This window comes from Penicillium canariense, assembly GCF_028826845.1.
Source record: "Penicillium canariense strain IBT 26290 chromosome Unknown utg000001l_segment0_segment0, whole genome shotgun sequence".
Lineage (NCBI taxonomy): Eukaryota > Fungi > Ascomycota > Eurotiomycetes > Eurotiales > Aspergillaceae > Penicillium > Penicillium canariense.
In genome coordinates this window covers 8,858,520-8,870,015 of record NW_026622728.1, presented here as the reverse complement: position 1 = coordinate 8,870,015, position 11,496 = coordinate 8,858,520, and the positions used below count along the sequence as shown (strand labels likewise).

Genomic DNA, 11,496 nt, shown 5'->3' with positions numbered 1-11,496 from the left:
AAGGTGCGCGTCGCCGAATGGTGAAACGGCCTATCCGGGCTTGTCGAGGTGCCTGCATCCCCATCGAACCCCTCGTCGTCCCTGCTAGCCCCGAATGCAAGGGTGACTCGCGTCCCAATCACACTGCTTCCCAGCCTAGGGTGCTTCCACTAATCGGTCGCCTCTGGCCAATCCAGGGCTGCGCAGGCGTCGGTCCTGCATGTGCGAGCCAGCAACGCAAGAAAAGAAGAAAAACTAACGCCGGAAAAATCAGGGATAAAGAGGGACCCAAAAAGAAGGACACCTGCACAGAAAACGCCCAGAATGCAAAAGGCCAGATACCAACGACTAGTTAGGACCCCAGCCCATATTTGGCACACGTGGACAGGGACTGCATCGTCCCCTTCTTGATGGGTCTAAAAAAGCCCTTCCCCTCTCCTCTTTCCCGCGCCGGGTGGATTCTCCATAGGGTGGGACCTTTCTACAGTTCCTCATACTTTCTTTCCTGTTCCTGGAGACCTTGACAGGAACCGAGGGTGGCTCCCCTGTTTTTCATTCTGGTGTCTAGTCAACCCTTCTGGACGGGTCCACTTAAAGACCTTACCCTTGGCCTGTCAAAGGAGCAGGAACTGGTTCTCCTTTACAGTTCTCTACTCCTGGGCATACTTGACTTCGCCCAAGGACTGCCGCGTCTCCTTCAAGGTGTTTTTTGGGCTTACGGTTGTTCTTAAAGGGAATATCCTGTCACATTTTTGCTACTTCCTTGTTTCCTGTTCGTTGCAGGCTGGCCTCTCCTCTTAACCCTGATCTGATATATTCTTTGCTTCTACGACGACTGCCCTGTCTGGAATAGTGTAACACTTGGATGAACTGTGCTGTGATTGACCCTGGATTCTTTTGGTGATTTCGGGCAAACATGTACGAGCCCACGACCGCGCTGTCTTTGCACCGCCTGAGCCGGCAAAGCCTCCAGAAGCGTTATGAGTCCGATGAGGAGGATGTCTCCGAGTCTGATGCCGGCGGCCACGATTTTGTTCCTTCATTGGCAGGCTCTCGACGAGCCGGGACCTTCGACTCTGATCTGAGTGCTGACGAGAACTCGCATGTGGATCCAGATTCGGACCGGGAGGAGCAGCTGTTGGCGCCGTATCGAGGAGCCAAGCGGCAACGACCTCTCTCCATGGATACCGTCAAGCGGAGCAGCGATGTAAGCTTCGTGGAAGATGCATACGTCTTCGACCCTGAAGACGGGATGGTGCTCGAGCTGCCTTCGCCGGACAGCCCTGCTCCGCTCGCATCGAGTCTCTTTCTGCAGCCTACTATCTACGTGTCGCCTAATACCCCTCTGATCAACAACGCCAGGTCTCGCTCATCCTCACTATCGTCTACATTCTCGGTGGAGAATGCCGAGATCCAGGTTGCAAAAAGGTCACCCTGATGGAGCCGCCAACCCGGCCGACTCTGGTCTTCATCAATTCCCTAGCTTCACAGTCGAAGAACGCCCGATCGCGGCCTAGCCGGTCTCGCACACGGGGAAACCCCAGAGACCGCGAGTCCCGCATATTCGGCGGAAGATTCGAAAACGGACTCCAAGTCCCACGGCTGACTGAGATCCAGTCTTCAGCCCCTAGAGACAATGAGAGTGCCGAGTCCACCTCAGATGATGCATCTACGAGTACGACATTTGCCATGCCCTCTATAAAAGACAGTACGCCCGGTGCTCTTCAAAGTGCAACCATCAACCGCGTCTCCGAGATCCCAGTGGTCCCATACCTTCCCCCCTCACCACGGATGCGACCACAGTCCGTGTACCGCCCACGGCCTCGCACCTCCGGTTCCGAGAAGACCTTACCAAGCATGACCACATCACGCCCACGACACCCCACAGAAGCAGACCGGCGGCCTCCTTCAATTCGCAGCAGCAGCAACAGCAGCATGCCCTCCTACACCTCGCGCCCCGCGTCCCCCTTCCCGTCAGACCTAGGCTACATCCCAGATCACTACAGCGATGGCGGGTCCTTCCTCTCACGCACCTGCAGCCCAGTATCCTGCGCTTCCTCGCCGCCAACCTCCTACCAGCCCCAGCCCCAGCCCCAGCCTCCGACACGCGGCCACGGCGGCTCCAAAAGCAGCGTATCGCATACCCTCGCCCAACGCTCCCCCATGATGCGCCGCATGACCCGCAAGCACGGCGCGTCGTCCAGCATTCACTCCACGAGCAGCCTGCGCTCAGAAATGGATACCATTAGCAGCAACAGCGCGGGCTTTGTGGCTCCCGACGCGGCTCTGAGCAGCCCGATGCCGCTGATTGCGATGAACTATGATTCCCACGTTGTCCGGAAACCAAGTCAGCGTCGACATGCGCGGCATAATAGCGCTGCACCGGGCGGACGCAAGTTCATGGGCCTGAAGCTAGGGAAGAAGACTTTTACGAAGTTCTAACTTTTATTACCATTTTCTTTGCTTCAACGTACATCTAATTTCGATAATGTGTCCTCTGGGCGGATTTTTTCTTTTTTCAACGGAGTTATTATTTTGTTCCTTGCTCCCTTTCGAATCGCTATCTTGTTCGGCGGCTGGTTGACTTGGGTGGTTATCTGAATGTTTTTTAGTTTGGCTTTTGTTCCGCTCCAAAGTTGACCTGGCCTGGCGCTGGCGTTCTCTCCACAACTTCCCTTCCCTCTCTGGTCGACTCCTTTTCTCGAACACGGGGATTATGTGTCATGGCTCGACTCGATATTGGGAACTGGGCCGGAGGTCACTGCGCTTCCGGGCATGGATAAAGTCTATTTCTATCTCTGGTTGAACCTCCGCTACGGGGCCCCTTGTTGGGGGGTGATCCTCGGCGCGGAGCTGATCTCTGGATCGGTCTCTTCTATTTTTACATTGCTTCTTTTCATATCGTCTGCTTGCGAGATTATGCATGGGATGAAATTCTTGTTGAAGCCAGGGGCAAGCTTGGTTCGTGATTGAGCGAGATTTTCTGGGTTGGCCAATTACTTGAAATGGTTGTTCGATAGCTGTTCGATAGCTTGGATTGTGTTGGACATGATGAGATGATGCTGTGTGTGGCGGGACTTTCGATTTTCTCTATTGGCAGGACCTTATACCTCAAATGTAATCAGAGGCATACATCGTCACCGTGGGAATATTGAGGCATGTGTGGTATTAATTCTGCCCCGGCTACATCTGAATTCGATGTCTCGAATAGCGAGCATACGGGCCCTTAAATACAAGTTTACGAGAAATGCGTTGTATTTCGGATCCAAATCACAATCGATGTATCTAAATTGAGCTCTCCCCGGCTCGTATCTTAGAGACGGAGGAAGCTGCCGCAATCAGAGCATGGTATATTGCGGTATTGCAAGCAAGAATACTGATGACTATCGCATGGCACAGCAAAGGAGATAGAAGACGAGAGTGAACAATCAATACTGGGGAAAGAAGACAGACGGAAAGGGAAGGAAGAGCAGAAACAAGGTTGACCAGCGTATCCCAGCCTGATCGGCGCCCTACTTCCGCGCCTCCAGCGCTGCTTTGATGGCTGCGAGACATAAAAAATTAGCCAAAATGCCAAGAACTGGGAGACGTATCATCGTCCGCGGACGACAATCCACATACCATCGCAAGAAGTCTTGGCGTCACCAAACAACATCCGGGTGCCGGGCATGTAGAACATCGGGTTTGGCACGTCCGCTGCCAAAATGTTAGTCATCTTTACCCGCGGCATACAAAGACTGATTAAGCAATTAATTAAAGTGTCAAATGAAGGGGCACCTACCGTATCCACTTGACATGCCCCGCTTCATGACAATCACTTCCTTACTCTTCCATGCGTGCAGGACGGGCATGCCGGAGATGGCGGAGTCTGGCTCCATCGCGATGGGGTTAACGGTGTCGTTAGCGCCGATGACGAGGGTGACGTCCGTGTCGGCGAAGTCATCGTTGATCTCGTCCATTTCCAGAACAACTTCCCGCGTGCCAGTGTTAGCATTTCGAGGAGGGGGATTTGGGTTTAGGAGAGAATGTGGGGGGTGTGGCCGGAAGACTTACTGTCATACGGTACGGAGGCTTCGGCCAGGAGAACATTGCACTGGCCCGGCATGCGGCCGGCGACGGGGTGGATTGCGAAGCGGACTTTGACACCGCGAGCACGGAGGGAAGCGACGATTTCAGCGAGGGCATACTGCGCCTTCGCGACCGCCATGCCGTAGCCAACGATGATGATGACGCTTTCGGCATTGGAAAGGGCTTCTACGGTATCGTCGATGTTGGTCTGAGTGACCTCGCCCTCGATCTTTTTCTGGCTTTGGGCCGGCGTGGAAAGGCCGCCGAAAAGAACATTGGCGAGAGACCGGTTCATGGCCACGCACATGATATATGATAGGATGGAACCGCTGACTCCGATGAGGGATCCGACGCTGGTAAGAAGCGGGTTGTTCAGCATCAGCCCTTCGGCCACGAGTGCGAAGCCCGAGTAGGCGTTCAGCACAGTGATGACGACAGGCATATCGGCGCCGCCGATGCCTGCCGTTGTGGTGTATCCCTTCATAAAGCTAAGAAGGGTGCTTGCACCCAGGCAGGTCGCTGCCATCGCCGGATTTCCAGGTGCCATGGTGACAAAAGCTCCCATGGTTGCTAGATTGCTGCCAAGTAGCGTCGAGTTGATTACGTGCCGTCCGGGAAGAATCATTGGCTTTGAAGACATACGGCCCGCGAGCTTCATGAAAGCGACGATGGAGCCGGTAAAGGTGACACCGCCGATCAGAACGCCCATATATGCAGTCACCATGTGGAGAGTCGAAATATCAGCGATGTCAACCATCACGCTGCCAATGCTAGTCAGGACAGCGGCGAGACCAACGACCGAGTGCAGTGCCGCAACGGTCTGAGGAAGACCAGTCGGTGTAATCCGACGACCGATCAAACCTCCCACGACAGCACCAGTTCCCGCAACGACAGCAAATTGCGTGAGGGTTTCAGTGTCAAAGCCCACCGCAGCCAGCGAGGCGAGAATCCCAGAAACCACTCCCAAGATACCGAAGATGTTCCCACGCCGAGCAGTCTGTTGCGAGGCCAATCCCGAGATAGAGCTCATACACAAGATTGTACTAACGAGATATCCGGCCTGGACCAGACCGGACATGCCTGTGCTGGCAGCAGCAAGGAAACCACCGCCGAACAAGACTCCCGGAATAGCATACAGCCATGGATACTCGGCAGGATCAGTCGGCCGCTTGAACATATCGAGCATTCGCTTCGTCACCACGAAACCTCCAGACACATTGACAAAGGCTAGAAGAACGGACGCAGCACCGAGATACTCCGGGAGAGTGGTCGGGGTATAGCCTCCACCCATGATGAACAGACCGCCGATACCGACCATACCCGAGATGGCGTTGGTAACACTCATGAGCGGCGAGTGCAGTGCGGGAGCAACTCCCCAGACAGCGCGGTATCCGACCAGACCAGCAAGACCAAAGGTCATCATGTTGCTCATGAAGATAGGACCGGTGGCCTTGCCCAGAGCGAGCGTGGTGCCCATGGCTCCGGTGACCAAGGTGACATCCCGGGTAGCTTTTTGCCAGGGGGTAAGAGCAACTTTTTCCTCTTTCTTCGCAGCCACAGCTTGCGCTTCTGGCTTTGGAGTTGGAGGCGGAGTCGGCGGCGCAGCTGGAGGAACTACTTCCCCGTCGAGAGTCACTATAGACCCGCGGACCACCTCGTCGTTGAAGTCAATACCAAAAGACTTGTCCTGGGGGGCCATGGACAACAGCAACTTGGTGATGTTGTTCGAGTACAAGGTCGAGGACTGAGCTGGCAGCCGAGACGGGAGATCTGTGTAGCCAATGATGGTGACATCCTTGTAGCTGGCCAGCTCCCCCGGAACAGTAGCCTCGCAGTTACCGCCAGCCTCCGCTGCAAGATCTACAATAACGGAGCCAGGCTTCATCGCAGCTACCATTTCCTTGGTAAGCAGCTTCGGCGCCGGCCTTCCGGGAATCAGTGCAGTGGTAATGATAATATCGACTTCGCGAGCCTGCTCCATAAATAACTTCATCTCGGCCTCGATGAACTCCTTGGACATTTCTTTGGCATAGCCACCCTGCCCGGCGCCATCTTCCTGAAAGTCAACCTCAACGAACTCAGCACCGAGCGATTGAACCTGTTCCCGGACAGCGGGACGAGTATCGAAGCCACGGACGATGGCACCCATCCGACGGGCCGAGGCAATGGCGCTCAAACCGGCCACGCCCGCTCCAATCACGAGAACTTTACTGGGGGGATTTTTCCCGCAGCAGTCACTTGGCCAGTCAGGAAGCGACCAAAATGGTTCGATGCTTCCAGAACGGCTTTGTATCCAGCAATATTGGCCATGGAACTCAGGGCGTCGAAGACCTGGGCCCGAGAAATTCGCGGAATGCGGTCCATGGCAAACGAGGTCACACCCCGCGCAGCCAGTGCGTCCACTGTGTATTTGTTCTGGGCCGGGTACAAAAAGGAAATCACCATTGAGCCTTTGCGTAGAGCCTGAACCTCATTGAAGGGCCCGTCGACCTGCGGGCCACGGACTTTGAGGACAATGTCACTCTCGGCGTAGACCGCGTCCCGGTCGACGAGCGTCGCACCGGCTTTTTCGTAGACATGGTCGAGCATCTGGGCGCCCTCACCGGCACCACGCTCAATCAGCACCCGCGAGAAGCCCTTCTTCAGGAGCAGAGCTACATTCTGCGGCGTGATGGCGACGCGGCGCTCATTCTGGGCCGTCTCGCGGGGCACTCCCACGGTTAACGCGGAGTAGGGAGTGGCCGAGGCAGGCTCCGAGGCCGGAGGAGTGGTTGTCACGGGTCTCTTGGAGACGAGAGGCCACCGAGGTAGAGGGAGCAAGTGTCTCTTCTGCGACGAGGCCAGAAAAACAAACCGGCGAATTCGGGAGGCTATTTGAGGAGAGACACGTTAGCAGAAGACGTGGAGATCGAGCGTGTTGCGCCCATCACCAGGCGAAGCGTACCTGAGTGTGTCACTGACACAAACGATTTCCCTCCGCGCCGCGTGGGGACCGCAAGACACGGCCCCAGCGCCGACCGCAGAGGCAGTGGGACGCTCATGGCGGGTAGTCTCCAGGGAGCGATCAGACGAGAGAGGCGCGCATTGGAGGAGCGAGCACGTTCCAAGGGGAGGAAGGGAGAGAAGGGAGGGCAGAAGAGCGAAAGGTCGAGGAGGAGCGGAGGAAGGAGAGTCGCCGGGAGGGATGTGGAGGGACAAAGCCAGCCCTCGGGTTACGGGCACACTGGCCCGCTGCGATGACACGGTACGCGTCTTGGGGGTCTTGGGGGTTCCTTGGGCCTGTTCTCGGCTTTCAATAATCCAATCGCACCTTCCTTGACGAGTGCGCCGTCAATACCCCCATACCCCGGTTCTGTACTGCGGCGCCACATCCTAATCTCCTGCGGGGGCGGAGACGTGGAGAAGCCGGATCGGCCGTGCTCCACCGTGACGCTTCGAGATCCAAAAGTCATCAGTCGCAGATTGGAGCCAGAATTTTGGCGTGCAGAATGGTATTAGGATATTCCAGCAGCATACCTTGACATCCTGGAGACCAGTCTCGGTACCTGATGTGCTCCCCCCCAGTTGACTGTCTATCCGCCGGTAACCGGGGGTTCGTGCCCATTCCTGGGCCTTCCCCGCATCCCGCATCCCGCAGGCGATGCGTATGCAGCTCGATCAACGGGTCGCGTGGGCTGATTCTCCGTGGATCGGAGGAATTACGAAGTTCTTCGACCGTCGCCAGTGGTGAAGTCTCCCGGCAGAAGTGCGGGGCCATAATGCCGAGCGATCAGTGCGCGCTTCGAATACATGCTATTGGTATTCTATGGCCACTGGAGACTTGGGGGCTTTCTTGGGGTGCCGCTAGAGAGCAACGAAGCGGCAAACAATCTATTGGGATGAAACCGATCCACATTGCGTAATCCAGGGGATGAATGCGCGACTTATCCGTTCAGAAGATGACTGATTCCCGGCCATATAGTGCCGATGACAAGCCCGACTGGATCTATGATTAGATGTTTGCGACGAGTTAAGAAGACATCAATCCTCAATGTACGTCCAGCTGATGAACTACATACAATTCCAGTCACCTGAAAGATCTTGATTCTGTCCCTGATGCTGCTTAATTGCGTTGTCGAAGCATCCTCGGCGCCTATCTTCGCTGGACTGTGGCCCCGGGGCACCACCCCAGCGGTGGCTTTCTTTCGATTATAGGACGACCATTGGAGTTGGTCCAGTAAAGAAGTCTCGTGGTTTCACGAACCGGTGCAGGATGGGAATTGGTCAGAGCAAGTCCGATAGGGATATGCTCAAGAAGCGCTAACTCTGTTATTGCTCAAGGTAAGACCCCATTGAAGTTGGAGTCGCTATTTAACAAGAGGGTATCACCACCTGGGCAGGATGATGGGTTCAACATGAATGGCAGATACCGTGACGGTATCTTCCCATTCTGAATGTTGTTTTGTGTGTTCCTTCCCTGTTTTGGGGCGAACTGCAGCCAGGTCAAGCCACTGCACGCGTACGATACGCTTTGTAACACATTTCTCACAAGTCATCATTGTCTCTGGACCATGTCATCTTGAGCGGAAGGGCCAACCTCCTCCACCGTTTCAGAGACGTTAGAGGCGCCCTTGCTGTCAAGAAAGTGGGCGATACGGTTCCGTGGAAGCCAGGCGCTCTCCGGCATGACGAAGTATGAGACCAGGGCGAAGATGGTAACCCCGGCCATAATGATGGGCGCATCTAGAAATAAGATTAGCAGCTACTCTCAACCGGAGAAAAAAGAGACTCACAATTCAAAGTCTGTCCAGTCACAGGCCACACGTACGGCGAGAAAAGGACTGCCACGACCCAACCATTCCAGAGTACGCCAATGAACTGGAACGGCTTGCTCCAGCGTCCGAGGCTCCACTGCGGCTTCGGGAAGCGCTTCGGCGTGCAGAAAAGGCGACCAAGGCAGATAAGGCCATAGGCGGCAGCGCTAGGAACGCCGGCTGCCGAGACGAGGGACGTGAAAGCCACATTAGATGGCAGGATAGTGCATGTGACCAGAGCTGCGACACCCCACACGACGATGACTGCATTCCGGGGTTGGCCACCGTGCACCTTGGAGACCCAGCCAGAGAATGGGAGAACGCCGTCTCGGGCGACGGCGAAGACGAGGCGAGAGGCGGCGATGATGGCGATGGCGGTGTTCTGGGGAGATTTAGAAAAGGTTGAAAGAGGAACGAGCGGAAAATCCTTACCAGCCACAGTGCAACAATACAGATAATGTTCATGAAGATGTGGCCGCCTTTACCAAGGACAACCGCATAGAGGGGTACGAATGGTTGAGGGGATCCAAACTCAAAAAGCTGGTCGGCAGTCGGCTAAGATCAACGTTAGTAGGATAAAACAAAAGTCATCCCACTGGCAAAGAGCACTTACAGCGCAAAACAGGAAGAGAATAATGGTAGCTAGACCACCAATCCCACTCGCGACGGTACTCCAGAAAATACCGCGCGCAGCAGTGATAGAAGCGTTCTTGGTCTCTTCCGCAACATGACCGGATGCATCGAATCCGATCAGAATACCGGCAGTAGCCAAGTAAGAAAGGCACCAATTCCAGCCAGCGGGCGCGCCGGTACCGTTGTAGGTCGTCATAAAGGCTTCATGGGTAGAGCGGAAACCCCATGTCTTGGCAGTACCGATAGGGAGCCAGATGAGGTTCAAGAAGAAGTCAAGCATGACGAACCCGGCCGAGATCCAGAAGACGTATTTGAAGTAACGAGCTACGGCCGGTGGGTTAGTGATAAGGAAGGTAACGTTCTAGACGTTTCGGAACATACGAGGCAAGAAGTTCAACAGAGCTGCCAGGGCAAGTAGAACCTCGGTGCAGATCCACTGGACGGCACGAAACTTCACACTGCTAGCGTCCTTCGGGAAGTCGACATTGAATACAGTGAGCTCCTATGAATAGTGTTAGAAACATGCACTCGAGTAAGAATGCACCTGGGACATACAGCGAGCATGTAGTTGACGGCCGCCTGGGTGTTGCCTGGCACTCAAATTAACACCTATTCCACCATCTCATGGGCAAGCGGGGCTTCAAAATCATACTTGCGCAGAAAGTTGTCCAAGCGGTAGTGCTCCACCAAGCCACAACGAAACCCATCAGTCGTCCAAAACGGGGACCACCAGCCTCAGCAGCCCAGAGATAGATTGAGCCAGCAGACGGAGACGCTGAGCACACTTCAGCAATGACAGCAGCAGTGATGAACGTAAAGACCATCGTGACCAGGTAGCTAGTCCAGTAGGCCAAGTTTCCACCTGCGGCAATACCAGTGCTGAACGTGACACGCACTCCACCAACGAAGTAGAGCGCCGCTAGAATGATATCATCAGTCACGGTCCCTCATGAGCAGATAGATTGAGATACAGCACGTACCGAAAGTCGTCGCAAAGTTCTCGAAGAATGTATACGTCCGATGAAGCACCTATTCCCGGGACCATATGAGTTGCTGAACCTCTGGATCAGATAAGGAAGCTATGACCTACCGGCTTATAGCCCATCGTTCGCTAGTCATCGCAAGGCGTCAGCAAAAAAAGTGTCTTGAGAAACGGGAAACATGAAATGCGTCGATTTGCGATCCCTTACCAGCAGAGCTGCATCATCCGTCGCCTCGATTGAGCTGCGGTCGCCCTCTCCATCGGCAACCAGCTCGTCGCGACCGACGAGATCACCCTGTTCCTGCGCCATGGCTGCAGTTGGCTTTGTAAATCGGGGGCGGCTGGGAAAGGAAAATGGAGACCGGAGACTTGGACTCGCAAGAAAAATAGCCCTCACCCGCCTAGTTATAGGACAAGTCGCTAAACGAACCTCGCGCGACGAAATCAAAAACACATCGCAGAAGAAAAAAATTGCTTAATTAACTTTTTGGCCCAGATTCTGGATACGCTGGTTTGCGACCCCGGTCAGACAACAGGAACGGGCCCCACCGCGCGGAAAGATTAGGGAGGCGCTATTCTGCGGTGCACGCGGTAGACTGCCTAGGCAAGGCGCACGTTAACCCGGTTGATCGGGGATGGGTCCCTGATCACTTGGCTGGAAGAGTATATTGCTCAAAAACTTATATACCGGCAGGGAGCACGCGAGCTCTGGTTGTCGTGCTTCGAGCATTCGAGAGCTGGTTCGGAACAAAGTGACCGCGGGTCGCTTTGGGTCGCTTTGCGATGGAACTCGGAAGTAAAAAAAGGCAAGGAGAGATTGCAAAGCTGGGCCCGTGCGCACAAATTAACGGTGTCGATCAAAAGGATCCAGTACTTGAAGCATCGGCATTCCGGTTTCTGACGGCCACCAGTTGAAGACTCGGAGCTGTCTGGTCCGTGGAACGAGACCCGCGGGAGCAAGTTTTCCCCACTAGCTAGCTAGTTCGTTGGAGCAACGCAACACATGAATGGAGGATCGAACAGGCAGTCTGTGGTTCGCCG

The 11,496-nt window shown here is 55.0% G+C and overlaps 3 protein-coding genes across 3 annotated transcripts; 1 reads left to right on the top strand and 2 right to left on the bottom strand.

Moving 5' to 3' along the window:
• Positions 1-895: 895 nt before the first annotated feature.
• N7482_003077 (uncharacterized protein) lies at positions 896-2,421 on the top strand (the record flags this gene model as incomplete). The annotated part of the gene is made up of 2 exons (XM_056685202.1): positions 896-1,396; positions 1,471-2,421. The coding sequence occupies 2 exons, from the start codon at positions 896-898 to the stop codon at positions 2,419-2,421; spliced, it is 1,452 nt and encodes a 483-aa protein (XP_056548808.1).
• A 1,070-nt stretch (positions 2,422-3,491) lies between these two features.
• N7482_003076 (putative nicotinamide nucleotide transhydrogenase) lies at positions 3,492-7,804 on the bottom strand (the record flags this gene model as incomplete). Its single annotated transcript, XM_056685201.1, has 8 exons — positions 3,492-3,523; positions 3,601-3,675; positions 3,761-3,949; positions 4,033-6,252; positions 6,306-6,917; positions 6,978-7,336; positions 7,393-7,479; positions 7,593-7,804. 8 exons carry the CDS (start codon positions 7,802-7,804, stop codon positions 3,492-3,494), a joined length of 3,786 nt encoding a protein of 1,261 aa, XP_056548807.1.
• A 777-nt stretch (positions 7,805-8,581) lies between these two features.
• Positions 8,582-10,765, bottom strand: N7482_003075 (putative amino acid permease; the record flags this gene model as incomplete). The annotated part of the gene is made up of 10 exons (XM_056685200.1): positions 8,582-8,769; positions 8,820-9,222; positions 9,273-9,395; positions 9,454-9,797; positions 9,855-9,975; positions 10,029-10,063; positions 10,126-10,392; positions 10,454-10,502; positions 10,564-10,584; positions 10,664-10,765. 10 exons carry the CDS (start codon positions 10,763-10,765, stop codon positions 8,582-8,584), a joined length of 1,653 nt encoding a protein of 550 aa, XP_056548806.1.
• Between the last annotated feature and the right edge of the window lie 731 nt (positions 10,766-11,496).